At 35.7% G+C, this 21,934-nt stretch overlaps 1 protein-coding gene across 1 annotated transcript; it reads left to right on the top strand.

Annotated features, from left to right (window-relative positions):
- The first annotated feature begins 8,195 nt into the window (after positions 1 to 8,195).
- Positions 8,196 to 21,509, top strand: LOC146141472 (DBH-like monooxygenase protein 1 homolog). The gene is made up of 15 exons (XM_083390136.1): positions 8,196 to 11,777; positions 14,181 to 14,291; positions 14,737 to 14,889; positions 15,369 to 15,447; positions 15,651 to 15,835; positions 16,330 to 16,404; positions 16,718 to 16,822; positions 17,287 to 17,389; positions 18,309 to 18,478; positions 18,621 to 18,715; positions 18,878 to 19,034; positions 19,381 to 19,517; positions 20,367 to 20,466; positions 20,777 to 20,866; positions 21,043 to 21,509. The coding sequence occupies exons 1-15, from the start codon at positions 11,628 to 11,630 to the stop codon at positions 21,274 to 21,276; spliced, it is 1,944 nt and encodes a 647-aa protein (XP_083246262.1). The 5' UTR covers positions 8,196 to 11,627; the 3' UTR covers positions 21,277 to 21,509.
- Positions 21,510 to 21,934: the final 425 nt, after the last annotated feature.

Raw genomic sequence — 21,934 nt, 5'->3', positions numbered from 1 at the left:
TGGATTGCTTAATATCCATATTATTTACGTTAATCGGTGAAAGGTTTAGGGACTCATTAAAATTGTACAGTTTTGCCGGGTCGGGTTGTTTTTAACAGACTCCGGAAGTCACCAGAAAACCAAACATGGGGAAATGTTTGGCACGAAGTTTTTGATATTTTGACATGATTTATAAATTGGCACACTGCATACGAGAGGTTGCCGATCCTGCTTTAGGCAATATTGCTGTCAAATCGTTAGAAACATATATCTTAACTAATAAAGGTTAGCATCAAAATTACTTTATAGATATGTGTGGTATTATGCAATTTTCAGCAGTGTATTTTTGCATAACGGATAGTTGAAGATAAATTCCATTATTTAAATCGAAGAAACAATACGTTTGATCGTTTAACGCACTGTGACGCAATAGACACCGAGCTTTGAAACCGAATATTTTGCTTCCATTTCCAAAACCTCATGCACACGATTTCGGCTGTTGGGTTCGCCAACCGTGACACGTGCTATTACGTAACAATGACCCATCTTGGGTTTATTGATGTATAACGGGAGCCAAGGGTTATATTGAGGGCGAGGCAATACTTTTCCAAGAATGTTTGTTTTAAATTTAAAGCTAAATTTATCAGGGTTGTTTTTTCAGGAAATACAGTTTCTGCCAGGGTTTATCTAGTTCAGGGGCGGGCAAACTTTTTGGCTCGAGAGCCGCATTCAGAATCAGAATTTGTTCGCGGGCCGCACCATGGTATAATTGAGATCATAAGCCAAAACATGAAATCTAACATAGTAAAAACACGAGCTTTTTATTATTTTAAAGTGACGAAAAAAACGTAGATTTTAGATATTACATAAAAGATAACAAAGTTTGTTTCATTTATTTATTTGAATACAAGCCACATGTTCGCTCACAGGGGCCATGGCCACCCCAACATTTATATATTATTTAATATTTTATTTTGTAGCATTAAGTACCACAAGTCCACAACAGTCGATCACAGGCATGCCACTTCTTTAATTGTCATGTACTGTTACGTCACAAACAATCTAGTTAATATTACGTTTGCTGTACTTATTAATGTAGTTTTTAAGTATTGTGTTAACACTCAGTAACCTTGTTATTTCGATTCGTTACGGCAGTTAATACAATGGTAAAAGCTAAACAAAAAATTTTAAACTTTTTAAAAGCTAAACAAAAAAGTTTAAACTTTTTGGCCCCCAAAATATTTTCGGCTGGCTACGCCACTGAGCACACGCACAAATAATTTAACTAAGAACTGTATATTACTCATAAATTAACAAATTGCTTTAAGATAACCCTTGTGATGCGACAGGCCGAACTCAGAAATTTCCGTTGTGACGTAATAGAGTGTTTAGCAACCTAAAGCCTAGTGCCCACATGTATCGTGCGGCAACTACGACATTGAGGCCAGAAATTGACAATGGTTTTACTTGACCGCGAAGCCGGGCGGGCTGCAATGTATGTAATTTAACTATTTAAGCAATTTTTCAATTATTTTTTATATTATTGCTTCAGGCTTTCGCGGGCCGCACAAAAAATTGTCGCGGGCCGCATGCGGCTTTAACGTCTTTGCAATTACGACTTTGTATCGCAAGTAACACCTCTATAACTTGAAAGGTTAATAGGAGAAACGCACTGTGTTTTGGCCGTTTGCGCAAACTGGTTTCTAAACTTACTTGCACAAGCCACTTTAAACAAAATAAAATAAGGTGTAAAAAAGGTTTAAGAGCCCAAGAACATTTTGCTGATCATAAAATACAAAGTTGACTAAAAATTCGAGTAAATATTTAAGAACAGAATGGCAACCCAGGCAATATGTATATTTTGTCTGTACAAAGGTAGGCTAAGTGTTGTAAACAAGACACCTTTAAGTGAAAGTTCAAGTCAAATGTTTTAAGTAAATAGAAAGTTAAATCTTAGTTCCAGTCAAACATTTTTTTATTTTGTCATTTTTAACCAACCGCAGCACTTTTTGTCTTAACGTTTGCACAATTTCTCTATTATTTGATGCGTGTCTGTTATTTTTTTACTTAAGATGTTGTATAAACGTCGACTACAATGGCGCATAGTCGGGTGAGTTAACCAGTTTTAATAGTTTAAAGTTACGTTTTATGACAAGGACGTGACTTTAATTATAACTTAACTTATATATTAAAAAATGAGTTATATTTTTGAAATGACTTTACCGGGACTCACGTTATTTCAAACTTATATTACAACAATGCCGGTCATTAACCCACAACCGCAGTGCTAACATCATCAAGCCGGCATCACGTGCTAACAGCGCCACATTCATTTTCTCCTTACCCGTGGAGCAAGTACGTTGTTTCAATGCTGAAATTTGTAACCTACTGACAGGGGCGGGTTCAAACTTGCCCCCCCCAAAAAAAAAAATTTCGCTCATTTCAACTACATGCAATTATTTCTCAATTATGTCACTAGTATATCTTAGCTTTAGAACATTTTAATAAAACCCGTCATGCCAAAGTTGTCGTACATTTTGTTTTAAGTTTAATAAAAATATTTCTACTTTGTTTAATAATAATCAATAAGTAAAATAAATCAAGACCAAATTTTATTTTCGGCTAGTGATCGCCGATACTTACATTCACCATATGAGAAAAGCCCCTGATCTAATTACCACTGCTGATTCACTGTTGCACAAACTATTTGTTTTCAGAAACCGCTGGAGAAATTTTGACCCTTAAACACCTTAAAAAACAGGATTTTTAAGCTTTGCCTTTGTAACCATTGAGAGATTTTATGGTGCAACTTATAATATACATAGAGTTGTATCAATAGGCTTACCAATAGAACAAAATAATCAGATATCTAAAGATTCCTAAATATTTGTTGACACCCTTAAGCATTAGAAATGGCACGCCGGTTGGGAAGCACTGTATCATGTTACCCTTTGCTTTTCCCAAGTCATTGAGTCAATACATCTTTCCAAAAACAACCTCCTCAAACCTTTGTACGCTTGACTGAAATGTGTGTTTGGTTTAACTGGGTCCATGGCGTTTATCTCACAAAAAAATGGACGCTGATTTAACTTACTTTTAACATATTATACAACATACAATGCTTTTGAAACTTCTATAGTAAAAATGTTGGCATTGATTAAAATTTATGTGTTAATAAATGTTATATTTGAACCTATATTTAAACCTAAACTTTTTTTTTGCCTATAGAGAACAAAAAAAATCAAGATGAAAAGTTAAACTGCTTGTCAAAACGCTTTAGGCAATATTGATGTCAAATCGTTAGAAACATATACTTAAATAATAAAGGTTAGCATCAAAAATACGTTACAACTGGTTGTGGCATATACAATTTAGCTGGACTGCTTTTTGTATAACAGCTTGTTAAAGATAAATTGCATTATTTAAATCGAATAAACAACAAGTTTACTTATTATTCGCACTGTGACGCAATAGCAATCGAGTTTTGAAACGGAATATTTTGCCTCGATTCCCAAAACCTCATTCACGTGATTTTGGGGTTTGATTGTTTAGGTTCAAACCGCGACATGTGATGTTACGTAACAATGGCCCTTCTTATGTTGATTGATGTATCACGAGACCCAAGGGTTTTATTAAGGGCAGGTCAATGCTGTATTCAAGAATGTTTGTTTAGGTTTGAAGGTAGACCTATGAGGGTTGTTTGTCTGGAAATGCAAATTTGCCAAGGTTTATCGGGTTTAGCAACTTTAACGCTTTGTGCGGTTCTTTAACGTCTTTGCAATTACGACTTTGTATCGCAAGTAACACCTCTATAACTTGAAAGGTTAATAGGAGAAACGCACTGTGTTTTGGCCGTTAGGGCAAACTGGTTTCTAAACTTACTTGCACAAAGCACATTCAAAGCAAATAAAATAAGGTGTAAAAAAGGTTTGAGGACCTAAAGCGTCAATTAAACATCGAGTCGATTTAAACCAAATTATGGCAATTTTTACGAGCTTCGCTCAAACGCTTTGTCTACGCCTCCCGGTGGTTCATTGCAGCTTAGCTATCTATTTTATACTGGTTAATCCTCACGGTTTACATAAACCCTTTCATTGTTAATTCACAAATAAAGAAAACCAAAGCAAACTTACTGTGCTGGTTTTGTGCGGATGAAAACTTTCAGAAATAACAAAGTGCGAACGGTTCTTTGTAAGGTTGAAAAGCACTGGTCTATTGAATATACAAGGATGCGTATCATGATGTTCATAATTACATCATTAAATTACGTCATCTCTGAAACTTTTTGTCGCAAAAAATAAATTGGAGATTTAGCCAAGTTGCATTTTATGCCTCTAGAGTCTAGACAAACCGCTAAATAAAATTAAGTTTTGTAGGTGAATAAGTAATCGAAACAACAAAGTGTATGAACAATGTCGCTTGTAATTGATGCGATTAGGCTACTAAGTCTGAATAATTCCCCTTTACCTAACTAGGCTTTAACGTTTAACCTAACGGTGTAATTTTTAAGCTATCACAAATATCATAAAAAGCTTTTAGCTGAAGTGCTTGTTATGTGTTTATAAATATTAAAGTACGACGGCTTGCAATCTTTGTTTGTTTTTTTGTTACAGAAAATTGCATTAATTGAACCAATAAAAAACTCGTGTGATTGTTATGACCATCGAGACGCAATAATATCGAGTTGCGTAATGGAAATTTTTGCTTACTCATAAAACATCTCAATCACGTGATTTTTTGTCTTGCGATTGAGTCTCGTTTGCAGCGACGCGTGCTATTACGTAACAATTGGACATTTATTCTCTGGTTGATCGATCACGACTCCGGTACTTTATTAAGGAAGGGTGGGATAAGTTGTTGGGCATTTTGAGGAAGTTTCCCGGACAAATGAAGATGGCTGGATGTTGTAGTTGTTAAGAAAAAACATAATTCGTAAAAAATGTGCGGAATTATTTTTTGTTTTTGTTTGTGAAAATTGCGCAGTGATATTTTGAAACTCTGTCTGCAATATTAAGTTGGTTACATTTAGTATGTTGCTTATTTGTTTGAATCTGTTATAACCGGTGTCCTAAAAACAAGGCCAGTTGACTGGAAGGATTGTTAAATTTGGGAAAAAAAATAATAACGTTTTCATTGTTCGTAAAATTAAAGATGTGTTAAATCAATGTTACTTTGTATATTACTGTATTTGCAATGTTATGGGGGTTACTGGTTTGCTTATAGTACGTTACTCACCTATTTAATTGGTTATACACAAAACTGGTAAAAGGCCAAATACTTGTGAATAGAATTGAGTCGCCAAAGCTTCTGTTTTATGCTTACGCTTAATATTTGAGTCACAACGAAAACAGGTTTAGAAACGTTGGTATTTATAACGTTAGATTTATTAAATTTGGCCTTCAGCAAGCTTTTTACGAAATTGTAGATAGATTACAAAGAAAAGATTTATAACTTCACCATATCTGTTTATTTTATGTACTTTTGTTCATGTTGGGCTTAGGCTTACCAATAGTTTCTGTCGCAAAGGCGTCACGTTATGTTTACGTTATAGGAATTTGGTTGCCGCTCGAATGATTCATAAGCACTGCTCGAACTACATATTAGTTTAAAAAGACAACAGATTTATTTCTATACATTACAAGACAGTTATGCTACATTACCTAGTGAAATTCTTTAAGCAATATTCTTAAATTGTCGTTAATTTTTATTATTATCTTGTTTAACGTTATTACGAGATACAAGCTGTTTTTACAGCGTTTACTGAAAGCATAACGATTGGGGATTTATTGCTTGCCCTTTTGTGAAATCCATTATTTATGAAGTTACATAAAAAAGAAATGAGGTTACTTCATTTAAAAATACAGAGAGGCCGTGATTCGTACCTGACTGTTTGGTTTGTGTACGCAGGTCAGACCGTTTGCGGTTTTAAAATCTCGTCGAAGTTGTTCAGCAAGTGGTTGACTGCGGTTTATTGCGCGGTTCTACTTTCATGTATTAGGACGAAACGTTTTGTTGGCTCGTTAACAGATTGATGTGTGTTTTCATATCAATAATTTCGTTTGATTTTAGGAAACGTGGTGATTACATGGCTAAAGCTCACAGCAATACATGCGTTCAGCGCAAAAATGAAAAAATTGCCTTTGTTGAATGCAGTGCCAGATAAACTGTTTGCTTTTGTTTTAAAACACATAAATGTTACCCAATCTGTGTGTTTAAGCCTAAAGCAATTTCGAAATCGCCCTACGTGTATATTCTAGTGCAGTGCAACTCTTAACCTTTTTTCAACTGCGCTCCGCTTGGTTAATTGCCCAGTACCTTGCGCCCCCTTAGCTATAAAATAAAATAATTATCATACTAAAAGCGTTCAGGTATTTTTCGATTACATATTGATCAGATAACATGAAAATACAACAGTGGACTCTTAATCGAGATAAACGACAGGCTATAATATATAAACGACAGGTTTGCGCAAGCGAAAAATCTTTTCCCAGTTTTGTTGTTAAAGTTATCCATCTTGGAGGGAGTGGTGTAGTGGGTTGGGGCAATGCCTGACGTCTATTGCGACTGTTTTTAGGTCCCTAAGACAACTTATATCTAATTACCATCAAAAGGTTACTAACATCGACAGAACAATACTTAATTTACCGCTTTATTAGAACTCAAAAGGTCCGCACCTTGCAACTCGACAAGACTCGGCTGTTAAAGTTAAAGGCAAGACAGAAGAGAAAGGTGGAAAATTAGATTACGTTACTACAGCGAAGACCAACCCATGTACACAATTTAGATCTCCATCAACCATATCATACTGTTCTGACTAAACACAGCCCAAATCACAGAATCATGAAGGCCTTTTCTTCAGTAACTATCGACACATCTGCATTTTGTTATAAAGCCTACGACAGCATGAAAGCAGAGTTAACAACAAACAAACGCAATGGACCAAAAAAATCATTAAAAAAGTTAAATATTGGAGCAAAGCTCCCCCTAACATGTGATTGGCGCACATACGTGCCTTTATATTACGATATTAAGGGGAAGTTTATAAACGCACGTATTCAACAGACTATTGCGGATTTAGCTTTTACTTGCAGTAATTATTAATTAAAGATTTCTAATAAGGTAAAATTTAGTTTTTATTGGTGTAAAGTGGTACTTCTCAAAGTTTTTTGCTGGCGGCGCGTTTGAAAAAAAATTGGTGGACTTTTTTTACTGTTGTTATTTATTTATTTATTTGGTTGTATCAGCAAATCATAATGCACAAGGTGGTAATATGTCAGTTCGGATCTTATTACCGCGGTTTAGATCCGAAACGAAATCATTGTGCAACGCCCTTAAAAAATAATTAATACAAAGCAAGGCAGGCCGGAACAGCAACTAGTCTGCAGTGAGATTCGGACTCACGACTTTCGCGCATGCCTGAACCGTCGCTCTACCAACTGAGCTACACAGGTTCAGAGAGGAGCGTTTTACAATTATTTATATTCTGATTTTGCAGTTTTACCGTCTTTCTAAAATATTTCAAAGGGACTTTAGTCATAAGACCGAAATTAGAACAATATTAACGTCGGAATAAAAAGAAATAAAAAGTACTTATTCTGTCGCTGAAATTACTGCGTATTTGGTTATATTGTGTCGTATGCCTTAATACCATATAGCACTGTAGATTAGTTATTTTGCTTTAGAATATATTTGCTGTATATTCATACTCCTGACAGCTCCAAGAACGTTGCGGCACACCTGGCATGGTCTCGCGGCACACTAGTGTAGCACACCGGTTGCGGAGCACTGCGTTAGAAACATATGCCTTAAATAATAAAGGTTAGCATAAAAAATACGTTATAACTGGTTGAGGCATATACAATTTACCAGGGCTGCTTTTTGTATACGGCTTGTTAAAGATAAATTGCATTATTTAAATCGAATAAACAAGATTACTTATTATTCGCACTGTGACGCAATAGGCATCGAGTTTTGAAATAGAATACTTTGCCTCATTGACGTGATTTTGGGTTTGGCTGTTTAAGTTCAAATCGCGACATGCGCTATTACGTAACAATGGCCCTTCTTCGGTTGGTTGATTATTGATGCATCACGGGACCCAAGGATTTTATTAAGGGCGAGTCCGGCTTTTCATAGAATGTGTGTTTTCAATTTCAAGCAGGGGTGGGCAACGTGCGGCCCGTTTCCATTATTTGTGCGGCCCTTCACCTCTTCATTGGAATTGTAGGAAAAGTTATTTTTCGAATCCACAAGTAGACAGCACTGACAAAACTGCCGTAGATGCAGCCTAGTAGCTCATAGTTTTTCTAGTAAAAGCTGAAATATGAATTAGTGTTTATTTGATGTGCGGCCCTCCTGTAAGCATTAAATTTCCTAACTGGCCCTTGTGTTATAAAGGTTGCCCACCCCTGATTTAAAGGTATAGTTATAAGGGTTGTTTTCCTGGAAATGCAATTTCTGACAAAAATTGCATTTACCGTTTGCGCAAACTGGTTTCTAAACTTACTTGCACAAATCACATTAAAACCAAATAAAATAAAGTGCGAAAAAAGGTTTGAGAGCCCAAAGCGTCGATTAAACATTTAATCGATTTCAACCAAATTATGGCAATTTTTACAAACTTCGCTCAAACGCTTTGTCTACGTTTATTGAATGTACAAGGTTACGTATCATGACGTTAAAAATGACGTAACTGAATGACGTCATCTCTGAAAATTTTTGTAGCAAAAAATAAATTGTAGATTTGGCCAAGTTGCATTTCATGCCTCTATACCAGTGGTTCCCAAAATTTTTTGGCTCACGGCACACTAAAAATATTTTAAATATTTCGGGGCACACTTTTAACAGAACAACAATATAGTCATTTTACATGCGCCCTTAACACAAGACAAACTATATGTAAATGTTTTAATATGATTAATTTGTAATGGGTAGTGCGTATTTAAGTCTAAAATGTTTGCGTATATAGGCCTATGGTAATACAAATACTGTATTTTCCGAAATTACAAAATGTTTTGCGGCACACAGTTGGGGAATCACTGCTCTATACAAACCGCTAAATAAAATGAAGTTTTATAGATGACTAAAAATCGAAACAACAAAGTGTATGAACAATGTCTCTTGTAATTAATGCCATTAGGCTACCAAGTCTGAATAATTCCTCTTTACCTACCAAACGGCAAAGCAATTGTAAATTTTAAGCTATTGTAAAAATCATAAAAACAGGAGTTTAGCTAAATTGTAAAAACAAAAAAAAGGGTATAAGGTAATGGCCTTTTGTTGCCCAATTTTTATTTAAATGACAGCTTTTTACCTTATACGTTTTTCTACGGTTGGTCGGTCAAAGCAACCCAATTTTAAAACAGTTAAAGTGATGGCTATAAAACGCCGCAGGCAATAATGCTGCCGAATTGTAGGAAACATATACGTCATAATTAGCGGATAACATCTAAATCCCGCAGTTATTATATAACCACTATAACCCTGAATTGATAAGCACGATATTTTCTACAACGGCTTGCAATCTTTGTTGTGTTTTTTGTTACAGAGAATTGCATTATTTGAATCAATTTAAATCTCGTGTGATTGTTAAAACCATTGTGACGCAACAATATCGAGTTTCGTAATGGAAATTTTTGATTACTCGTAAAACATCTCACTCACGTGATTTTTTGTCTTGCTAGTGAGTCTCGTTCGCAGCGACGCGTGCTATTACGTAACAATGGGGCATTTCTTCTCTGGTTGATCGATGTGTCACAAGACCCAGGTACTTTATTAAGGAAGGGTGGGATAAGTTGTTGGGCACTTTGAGGAAGTTTTCCGGACAAATGGAGATGGCTGGATGTTGTAGTTGTTAAGAAAAAACATAATTCGTAAAAAAATGTGCGGAATTATTTTGTTTTTGTTTGTGAAAATTGCTCAGTGATATTTTGAAACTCTGTCTGCAATATTAAGTTGTTTTTTAAGTTGGTTCATTTATAAAATATAGAGAGGCCGTAATCTGTACCTGACGGTTTGCTTTGTGTACACAGGTCAGACCGTTTACGGTTTTAAAATCTTATAGTCGAAGTTGTTCAGCAAGTGGTTGACTGCGGTTTATTGCGCGGTTCTACTTTCATGTATTAGGACGAAACGTTTTGTTGGCTCGTTAACAGACTGATGTGTGTTTTCATATCAATAATTTCGTTTTAAAACACATAAATGTTAACCAATCTGTGTGTTTAAGCTTAAAGGACTTTCGAAATCGCCTTTCGTGTATATTCTAGTAGGTTTGCTTTGCAAAACACTGTCGTTCTTTATTTGTAAGTTTTACTTTTTTCTCTTTATTTGACCGCCCAGTTAATTATCCCCTAAAGCATTTTAATTAGGTAAAATTTAGGTTCAATTGGTGTAAATAAGTGGTTGTCAAAGTTTTTTTTTACTTGCCGCTTTGGACAAAATGGTTATTGGACTTGCGGCTTAACAGTGATAGAAATTTTAATAGTTTTTTTTTTAAATTATCTACTTGGTAATTTGGTTGTATCAGAAAATCATTTTGTAAGGTCTGTGAGATTTTTTTTACCGCGGTTAGGTTTAGATAGGAAATGGAATCTTTGTGCGGCGCCCTTCAAAACTTAAAACGACTCCCAGTTGAAGAAGCACTGGCATAAATAGTACGAAAGGTGTTAATTAATATATCGCTTCTAAATCAGTTTAACTATTATTAACCCTGACTAGGTCGGCTGCTGAAACGTCGGTTTACAAACTGAAACAATTTCAAAATTCGGAAATTTGGAAATTAGTAAAATTTAACTTTACTAAAATAAATTAAAGTAACATTTAATCCTGATAGTAAAACGTAGAATAAGTATGTAGGGGCCTAGCATATTTTGACCCATATTGAAAATGAATAAAGAATTATTTAAAACGTTATGCAACATATACTACCATAGGCTTTGATATTGATCCTTTTTTTTGTGCTTTTTTATTTGCTGTATATTGATAAGGAGCGGATGCAGGCTATGCTATTTGTCATATGCTTTGTTTACATTTAAAACGTGAATAGAATTGGGTCGCTAAAACTTCGCAGTTATGCTTCAAGCTAAGTAGCTGCGAAAAAAGCTTGAGAAACACTTATTTTGGGAAATGAATATTTGTTAGATTTTGAATAAAATGCGCTTACAAAAAGCTCAGTGAAAATAATTCGGTTCGCCAAACCTTCGCAGTTATACCTACGCTTATCGCATTTGGGTCGGCTCGGAAAAAGGTGGTGAAATACTGTGGTAAAGTCACTTAAAGTCACTGCAACGGTAAAGAAGCGCTGTTCGAAAGACAGCGTCAAAATATAAACAAACAGGATGTAGAAAGATCAGAACATTTTTCGCACTCACGTAGTTAATAGAGTCAAAATGTATGTAAAATGGACTCGTGTCTTGTTTGTCAAATAGGCGGCGGGCCGGATGAATTACTCACCGGAAGCCTTAGTATAGGAGGTTAAGAGAATGACAGATCAGATAAACTAAACAAGAGAATTCGGGTCGCCACAGCTTCAATGTTATACTTACGCTTATATAGTATTAAAATCGCCAATGAAAGAAACACTGCTTAAAGGTTAATGAACGAATGACGATCCAGAACTCTTTGTTTTATTTTCAGGAAGACCTTTAAAGATGTTGCGCTTTTTAGTTGTTTGTTGTCTTGTGGTCACGTGTTTAGGTCAGCTGCCACCCAGCGAAGAATTTACCCACAATGCCGTGCTCGACGCAAACGGTGACGTCAGACTTTGGTGGAGCTTCAATGATACTTACATCACTTTTGAGGTTTGTAATACTTGGTTAATAAATCACTGCAAATCCAAAAAGGTCGAGTAAATCGACATTATCTTATTAAAAACGTTGTGGTTTAACATTAACTGATATAGATACAAGTGGGTATCAAAACGTCTTTATAAAGGTAAATACCTATTTGGGTTTGAGATTCATTGTTAAGCTACATGACGGATCCGTGCGTAGAGAACCTAACTTACAGCGAATTATAAATAAAGTATTAATTATATCAATGCACAAGTTTAAACTTTATGTTTCGGAAACGTTTTTTTAGCTTGATACTGAAATTCTTAATCTATTTTGTCACTTTTAAGGCCTTTGGGCGTTACATATTTGATGTAAAATTATTATTTACTTTTACCGTGTTTAGGGTTTTTAAGGCTTTAAAATTTTTCATTTTAGTCTAATTCGTATCAATTTTTTAGACGGCATCTTCAAAATTGTCGTTCATTGATAAAATTAAAGCGTTTTATGTGAAGTTTTATGCCAGGCTTTAACAAGGCACACAATGCAAAATGTCGTACCAATATTTAGTTAAACTGAAAATATAATAATCCGAATAATGAGAAAAGGACGCCTATTAATGGTATATAATTTATTAACCTCAGTTTCCTTCCAATTGCTGATTTACGAATCCTTGTTTTTTCATGCGTCTTTTTTATTGTGAAAGATTTGCGACCAAATCTAACGTTTACTATTCTTAGTATTTATGCCAAACTCGAAATAGAAAAGTAATTTTAAGCGTTAAACGAAACGATTACTTTTAAATAGGATCATGAAAATCATTTTTTTATTTTACCCTTGAATGATAAAAGTTTAGTTCGCGAGTTTGTAGACGCATAGCCCTCAAAATATTTTATATTAAAAAAATCAAGAAGAATTGTAAAAAAATTATATAAAGAAGACATCATTTAAGAAGACGGATTAAAATTTCTCCAACTTTTGGTTTCAAGGAATACTTTATCGACCACAAAGGAGCTTTAACTAAACAATCGTTTACTAGGCGCGGTTACCTGACAGATTGCTTAGTGACGTCACAATAGACGGATTTTTTGCCGCGCAACGGCGGGCACCAGTTGCCATAGCAACCCAACTTTTGCTCCTTTGTTTGTGGCGATTGCGTCAGAATGCCCCATTGTCAGATGGAACATGCAATAGCCTTCTTGCAAAACTCGTCCTTTCTTTATTGCGGAACAAACGGATGATTGATGACATCACAAACACCGCCAGACCTTCCTTGGACTAATATTTGCAAATCTTCGTCGAGTTTTAAATGTCGGTGTAGGGATGACCATTCAGCTGGGAATCGCTGAGGCGCTTATTTCAGAGGTTAAATATTTGCGATGACTTGGCATATTTGCGATGACGAAGCTAAATAGTAGATGGTTTCCAGCGTTTTTTTTAACTTTTGTGAATTGCTGCATACCAAGAAAATCTAAAAATATTCTCGGCACATTCCCTATTAAATAAATAGTATTATACGTTGATAATAGACTTAGTGTACACACGGCTAGTGTTTGTCAACTTTTTTAGGGGCGATCCAAGTACAAAGCCTAATTGTAGCAGCGAAGCTTTGGCGATATAATTCTCTTTACTAAACTTTTGTAAGCTAAAAGCCAACAAAACATAAGATTTTGACACGAGTTTAATTTATTACCTTGCCTGTAAAAAAATGCCAAAAAAAATAATAATTTTTACGTTGTATGTCTTTGTATTGTTTCTGCAATTGTTTTAAATGTTTGGAAAAAAAATGGCCATCTAAGTTTGGTTCGCGACCTATAGGTTAAAAAATTTAACTGAAACAAAAAGATCAACACGTTTCCAATAGACCTAATCCAAATTAAATAACTTGTCTAAATTGCTTAAGTCCAAGTTAAGTTACTTGTTGAAACGACCTAAGTCCAAGCTACGTAACTTGTCTAAATGACTTAAGTTCAAGTCAGGTAATTCGATTTGCAAACCTTCATCCAAGTTAAGTAACTTGTCTAAATGTGCAAGTCAGGTATGAAAAAAAAACGACTTAAGTCAGGGTTTCCCAACCAGGGTGCTCCGGCGCCTTAATGTGCTATTTTTTATGCTGAAGGGTGCCATAGGTATTTGAGAATTTAAGAATCTGTTTATTGCTTAATTAGTAATCTTCTTGATACAACTTTTTGTGTACGATTAGAGACTAATATATCAAATGACGTTTTCTTACTTAAGTTGATTTCGTTGTCTCAGTTCCATTTATATGGTGACATTTCAGTAAATACTCAACGAAAATTCCAGTCCGTTGCCGAAAATCTATTTATTATTTTTGAGGGGTCCCGTAAGCCATGAAAAGTCGTGAATCACTGACTTAAGTCATCACAGCACTGATATTAACTAAAGTTTTAACCATCACTTGTTACGTCACAGATGCAAGGCAAGACGACCGGCTGGGTTGGAATAGGGATTTCCCCAGGAGGCGGAATGACGAATGCTGATATCTACACTGGTTCTGTGGCCAACGGAATGACCAGCGTAACAGTAAGTATAGCCGCTTTGTCAAATTTATTCTACTGCAAATTGTACTGTAATTAAAATGATATAGTGCCGTTAAACACTAATTTTGAGAAATAGAAATAAACAAATACAGCAATCAGCAATAAATATAAATGCAAAGTTGACTTAACTTATAAATGAACTACGGTATAATATAAATATTCCAACCCAGGAAAGCTGAAATGCGTGAACCGCCTTTGCAACATAACATTATTAAGATAAGGGGAATACTGGACAACCAAAGTTCCGTTATTAAGAGGTCGGGTAGCCCCCTAATATTTTATTATTTTCCTATTATTATTAAAGTAACACCTATCAAGAAGCGACAGGTTGGGCTAATAGCCAGCCCACTTAACTTTATGAATTGCAAGAAATTCAGAACTTAAAGCTCGCACCCCCCTAATAATTACGTCTTGCCCCCCCTCAACAGGACCGACGTGGGCCCTCTAGTGGCAACAGTTTCCCGACAAGTGATGCCGAACAGAATGTTGAAAACCTTGGTGGTCTGGAACAAGACGGGTGGACCCGGATAAAGTTTCGAAGAACCATCGTCGCTTGCGATTCCGATGACATCACAATTACCGTGAGTATGACGTAATAATCACATTAGGTATTGTAGCACAACTAAAGTGACTAAGAGATCGCAACTACTGTGGGTATGACGTCACAACTTTTGTGAGCATTACGTAATAGTGTGACTATGACGTCCAACACGGTGTAGATATGATGCAAATTTTAATTAGCCATATCATAACCATTCCATTTATAAACAGATAGTTTCTCAATGTTTTACAATTACTAAATACTTGTAACAATTGGGAGTATAACGTCACAAATGCACATATTTTGTCACAAAGGTTGTGGGTCCTAGTTTTATAGTGGAAACGCCATTTTTCTGTAAACGTATACAACATGCTTATAATGACACAAACCATCTTTGCTAACTCAAATTATATCTTTTAAATTCGATCGTACCAGCTTTATGTTGGAGCAATGATAGCAACCTCGGCAAGCCAACGTCATATTGCAGTAGTGTGACGTAACAATGGTTGTTTGTTACAGGACAGCACGATGCGGGTGATCTATGCTTTTGGTACAAACGAGGACTCAGACATCAACTACCACGGAACCACTAATAGAGGTTAGCTGTTTGACTTTAAAGCTTCGTCATGGAATGTTTGGAATGTTTTCAATCAATTATGGCGTCATTAGCAAGAACACTTAAAAAATCTGCTGTTTTTATCAAACCTAATTTAAAAACTAAAATCGAGTCAAAATTTGAAAAAAAAGTCTCAAGTGCAAGTCATTGACCTACGTCATTACCACACTGTTTCTCTGCTTCAGGTACAAAGAGTATTTTGATTCTCGCCTACGGTAACACCGGTGCCATCTATCCGGCCGGCGAAACTCAACATTCTTCTTTCGATGTGCTCGCTGATAATTTCAACGTTCCTGCTGAAAGTACCTACTACAACTGCAGACTGCTGCAAGTGCCAGAAAATATTACCACAAAGCAACATATTGTCACGGTAAGATGTGGCTGTTTGTGGCATACCCAAACCAGTGCAACTAGTTTAACAATTCAACAGCAGTAAAATACGGCTAATTCTATTGCTTATGTGTTATAAATCTAGTTATTATCTCTTTCGGTTTGAACAAAATTGCTAATTTTGGGGAATCTTGTCCACAACCAATCTCAATAATAAATACAACCTATGTGAACTACTACAATGTGCGACCCAACTGAATAAAACTGCGGCACAAATTTCAGTCGCGACACACGGGTTGAGAAACACTAGGTTAAAATATAACTCTGGCAACATTTTTACATTAAATTAGGTTATTTTAGCCGCATGTGAAGTACCAAGACTATCTGGCCATGGTAGAATATTCGGCTTACCTTAGATTTTATCTACCCGGTTTTAATTATAGATAACCAGTCTTGTGCTTAAACCGTAATTAGACAGACTTTTCTCTATGGACTGCTATTTCACAAATTTTTTGCAAGGTATTTTTTCTTTAGATCGCTCCAATCGTTCAAGCTGGAAACGAGGCCAATGTTCACCACATTCTACTCTATGCTTGCTTCGGCTTTGAGGTAAGTTATTAACATCACTACAATCATTATTAACATCACTACAAAAATTGCTTTTATGGGAAGGTGGACGAAATTATAAAGCGGCGTTTCAACAAAATATACCGACTGACCTCATCAGGGTTATTAATTAAAACGCCAATACACAAACATTATTAAAAATGAAAAATTGTTAAAAATAAAAGTTATTTTAAACGTTTACGAAATGTCGCCTACTTATGTATGGGCTTTGAAATTCATTCTACATGTAACTACAACCTCCAGCCATTGCATGTATAGTTATACATGTTTTAAACAACTATTTTTTTCTTTGTAGAGCACGGAAAACCTCGGAGTGGACGCCAAGTGTTACACCCCCAACATGCCCCCTGAGCACGCCAACTGTTCCGCCTTGCTAGCAGCCTGGGCCATCGGTGGAACTGTAAGTTGTAGGGATATCCCCTGTTATGACGTCATGTAATTTTGACCTCGTTGGTCCTCGTTTATTTTTATAGTTTCCCTAGACAAGACCGAAATTGAAACTACACATTCGTCCGAAAAAAGTACAGTCCACAATAAAGCCAAAATTGACTCATATCAGTTTTAAACTTCTTCTTTTCTTAGAATGTAAATAGTGTGACGTCATAAGTCCCTTCTCAACTCCCTTTTTTAACAAATATAATGCGTCTTCTAAACCGCTTGTTTTTCTCAAACTACGAATATTGTTACGTCACATTGCGCATTCTAAACCTATTGTTGCCACTGTTCGAGTGGAAGTGTTCTAAACTTATTTTTTTATTTTTTTTTGCATTATGACAATATAATCCAGGTTGTTATTGTTATTCTTTCTAAATTGTGTAATGTGACGTCATATTGCGTGTTCTAAACCTCTTGTTGGCGCACCAGGACTTCAACTTTCCCCACCACGCCGGTTTTCCAATCGGAGAAGTCGACTCCCCGAAATATCTCTTGATGGAAACTCACTACGACAACCCGACCTCGTCCGGAAGTAAGTCCAATAACGATTGTGACGTCATTATTGAAATGTGTCACCCGGACTTGGACAACAAGACTTATTTTTTAAAGTTATACGAGAATTAGAATAAATTAATTTAAAAAAACAGAATTTTAACTAGAAATTTAAACCGGAACCTTTAATTATTACCAATCAATTCAAATCGCAATTTATTCAATTGATAATGGAAATAATAAATATTTGTGCATTTCAGCGCAGTCTATTTTTAACTCTCATTACATATTGTTTCAACCAAAGAGTTTTAGTTTAAATTTGAATTTTTTCTTTCGACTGAGAAATTTATATCGGATTGAAAACAATAAACGATACCAAGTAAAAGTATCGGTACTTGTCCGATACTAGGGTGATATCGGTGTTTATTTAAAACCGAATTAATTTCTCTGTTTCAGAATTTTTTTTAAATTAAATTTCTAGACAACTTATTACATGAAATGAACAACTTATTGCATGAAAATGAAGTCCAAGTTAGGTCATTTGTGAAATAACTTAACTCCAAGTCGAGTCTAATGAAAAAATAACAAGCCCAGTTCAGTTGTCTAAGTTAAGTAATAGTCAAGTCATTTCTAGAGCCAGTCTTTTCCAAATTAAATCACTAATATCAAATAAAGCAAGAAACCTTTAAAATTGACAAAATCGGTCGTTAAAAGGCAATCAGCAAATAAAAATTCAAATAAAACAATATGTGGCAGTCTAATCGTTTAACGTGATAAATAACTCTATTTTATGACAAAATGTTAGGTCATTTGACTCAATGACTACCAAGTAAAGTCAATTGTTTAAAAGACTTAAGTCAAGTCAAGTCATTTAAAAACAGTGACTTAAATGCACTTACTTCAAGTCCTTGACTTAAGTCATCACAACACTGTCGATTAACGCTTAATTGTGTCTTCAGCTATTGTGGACAGTTCGGGCCTCCGTATGACCTACACGCCCCAGCTTCGCGCCAATGACGCCGGGGTCATGATAGTGGGTCACACCGTTTCACCAATCCTCCACTACATTCCACCCAAGGCGGAAACATTCGAGTCGATCGGAGAATGTTCACCTATGTGTCTTCAACAAGTAAGTTATGCCTACGGAAGGGCTATGCTTTATTCTTGTAGCGATACCCGATATTAGGGATGTGTCAGCAAGCAAAAAAATTAAACAAAGTTACAACTCTTTATGAAAAAGTTTATTAAAAACCTTGCTTTATCAATTTCAGGGCCTTGATGGAGGAAACGTTTCAAGCATCAACATTTTCGCTTCTGTGCTTCACAGTCACTTGCTGGGCACGGCAATACAAGTTGAGCAAATCAGGTGTTTTTTCTTTTTATTTTGATTTCTTCTTTCCATTCTATTCAATTTAAACCTAAATATTTAGAAACCCTATCAAATAGGTCTTATTTAAATCGTGCCACCATATTTTTCCATTTTTCTGGCCTATTTTGTCGTTAAAATTTATTTTGAAACGCCATTTAGAGACGGAGTGGAACTCCAGCCAATATCCGAGGATTTTAGCTACGATTTCAATTACCAAGAAACAAGATGGCTGCCCCAAGAAAGAGCAGTGCTCCCTGGTGACACCTTGCGGGTCATATGTACCTACAACAGCATGGGAAGAGACGCTATGACCTTTGTGAGTCGATGTTTGACCTTGTGCAGTTTCACCTTTGTCGTTATTACTTTTGGTAAAGTCGGTACGAAACCAAAACTAGCTATTTGATATTTTAAGCGACGTTTTAGAATAATTTCAATTAAAACGTAATAAGAATATCAAAGCCCATACAGAAGTAGGTATCATTTTGGACGTTTTGAATAAAGAGTTATTCGAAACGTTCAAAATGCTACCTACTTCTGTATGGGCTTTGATATTCTTATTACGTCTTAAACTACAACCTCCAACCATTATGCTCCATAATTTCAATTCAAATCCCCTTTTGAAGATTTTAAGCGATGCTTCAATTGGAATATGTTGGTTGTAGGGTGGATTGGGAACTGTTGAAGAAATGTGCATGACGTTCTTGTATTACTACCCGAAGATACCTCTGACCGACTGCTCGTCCCACCCGAGTGACGCCTATTTAATCTGGAGGGATTACTTCGGAATCATCGGGCTTGAGTACTTTGATTTATTATGTTTGTCCGATATTTTCATATCGGTTCTTGTCCGATACTAGGGTGGTATCGGTGCAGATAATCAGAAATACGCAATTTTAAATCATTGCAGCAATGATTTGCTAACCAATGCAGCGCTTTTGCGTTTAGATTTTTTTAAAAAGGAAATTAATCGACGAAGATCAAACTAAGCTTCTTAATTTGGCTTAAAACTTGAAAAGAAAGATATTTTGAAACTATTGTGATTTAATTATAAAGACCTTGTTATTTTCGTCGTTTTCTTCACTGTATATATACCTTTCTGCAAGGTTACAAGTTTATATGCCCTGATGAAGATTACCTGGATAGGTTATCGAAACATCGGCCCAAAATAAATAATTGTCGGAAGAACCCTCTTTATAATTAATATAATGCCTGGCAGCAACAATATATTTATTGTGATTTATTTGCGAGGGGAGTATTTAAAAGCGAATTCGATAGAATATTCAATTGAATTTTGGTATAGTTCGCTCATCACTCTTTTTTCCTATATTTCTTTTTAAGAATTATAACCTAAATTTCCAGTTGCCTTTTAGTGTATCCTCTAAAACTAGTCCAACTGTCCCAAACATACCCCTGTTAAACGTTTTTGTGGCGCGACCCAAATGCGTAAAGACAACAGCGAATATTTTGGCGATTCAATCCTCATAACTTAACATTTGTAAGCGATAAAATCATAAAAATTATCATGAGTCAGTGCAGAAATCTTGCTAAGAATTAATCTCACCAAATCCAACCATATGAAACCAATGCAGGGAAACACTGCGTTGTTGAAAGGTGCTAACAAAATACATTTGTTTCTTTCGATTTTCAGCTTTCCAACAGCTGTCGATCCCTACACGACTTTGTACGATGCAAATGTAACCTTCCCAGCGAGCTTGGCTGGCAAAAGCATCGCTCAAGTCATGAACGAGGTAAATCTTTCGGCTGCAGCTCGCCTACTTAAAGGGTTGCCATAAAGCCTTTGATTTTCCAAGTGTTTTCGAATTAATTTAAGTGTTTTGAAACAAATAAAATTAAAAAATGTTAAAAAAAAATATGTCTTTGTTTTTTTTTCGAATTATATTTATCGCCACGTTTGGGAACTTTGACGTCGCGAAAAACATGACGTAACAGTAACTATAACGTAACGATAAGTTTGTGCCGACAAAAACTACGAAATTACGATAACCTTTAACGTCACTGTCAGTATGAAGTTAAGATGACTTTTGATGTCATGTGAAGGTTGCGTGGAATGAGACGGTTGCGGATGAGTTCAGCGTAGTTTTACGACAACAGGAAGCTGGACAGCGATGTTTGATCGATGGCGAAGTGGTGAGTACGACTCTCAGTTAAGTGCACTTACTATCACTCCTCTAAGTGCACTTCAATTCACTTTTCTAACTTCACTTAAAATCTCTTTTTTGTTAAAAAAAAGACGAAGCAGAATTCGTTTAAACAATTCCACCTTCGTTTTACTTCTTTAAGTCAACCCTAACGTTGTTTTTCAGGGCACGACCTTCAATTACACCACAGTGACGCAAGAATACGTGCCCCCGCCCACCAACTGTGCCACTGACGTCACTACTTCCGCGGTTACCACCTCAAATGCCACCCAGGACACCAACACCGCCGCTGTCACCACAACTACTGTATCAACCACCAGCGCCGCAAGCGGATTGAAAACATCTGCCTTCGTCGCGCTAGTGGGCGCTGTTGTGACTGCGGCTTCTTCCCTTATTTAGAGACGAAAAATCCCTTCTTAAAATACGTTTAAAGAGGCTTTTTACCGTTTTTTTAGAGGGAATCTTTACAGAAAGCTTTTAAACACGATCACAGTAATAAATTCAGGGGTAGTGAGATTAAAGTTAAAACATGCACATTAAACGTTTGAAATGTAATAGTTTTTAGTAAAACAATGTTTTTCAACTGCTACAACTGGTCATCAACAAAGAAGATTATTTCTACTTTTGCTGGGTATTGTTCAGTCTTTTAGTATGCCTAGAATGAATTGCTCTTATAATTGTTTTCCACACTTATGCAACTGTCCTGCTTTTATCGATCGAATCGTTTCAGTTCATGACCAGTTCTTTTGCGATATGTTCGTTTGAAACGTTGTCGCACTGATCAACACGACAGCTTTGACGAAGTATTTATGGTTTACCTAATCCTCTAGTTTAGCAATCAAAGTTTTTAATTTTGTTGTAGCAAGGTTGTATTTGCAATTTGCGAATTGTTTTTTTAATCGCATGTTACATTCGTAGTTTTTTGCACTGTTAACAAAATTAACACATTTGTATCTTATGAGTTCATTTTAGAGGATGCTTTCAATAAAATAGCTGAAATGAAAACCTGATCAATCAGAATGCAACAAATGTATCGCATAGGAAAAAAAATCTAGAA

Source organism: Ascidiella aspersa, chromosome 5 (assembly GCF_963924565.1).
Source record: "Ascidiella aspersa chromosome 5, kaAscAspe10.2, whole genome shotgun sequence".
NCBI lineage: Eukaryota > Metazoa > Chordata > Ascidiacea > Phlebobranchia > Ascidiidae > Ascidiella > Ascidiella aspersa.
The sequence above is the reverse complement of the archived record's forward strand: the minus strand, read 5'-3'. Positions and strand labels throughout refer to the sequence as shown.

Bases quoted from the DNA above. Each gene is read 5' to 3' on its own strand.
- LOC146141472 (XM_083390136.1), top strand. From the start codon at position 11,628: ATGTTGCGCTTTTTAGTTGTTTGTTGTCTTGTGGTCACGTGTTTAGGT. The intron at 11,778-14,180 runs GTTTGTAATACT...GTTACGTCACAG, and splicing joins ATACTTACATCACTTTTGAG to ATGCAAGGCAAGACGACCGG. The intron at 20,467-20,776 runs GTAAATCTTTCG...TGTCATGTGAAG, and splicing joins TCGCTCAAGTCATGAACGAG to GTTGCGTGGAATGAGACGGT.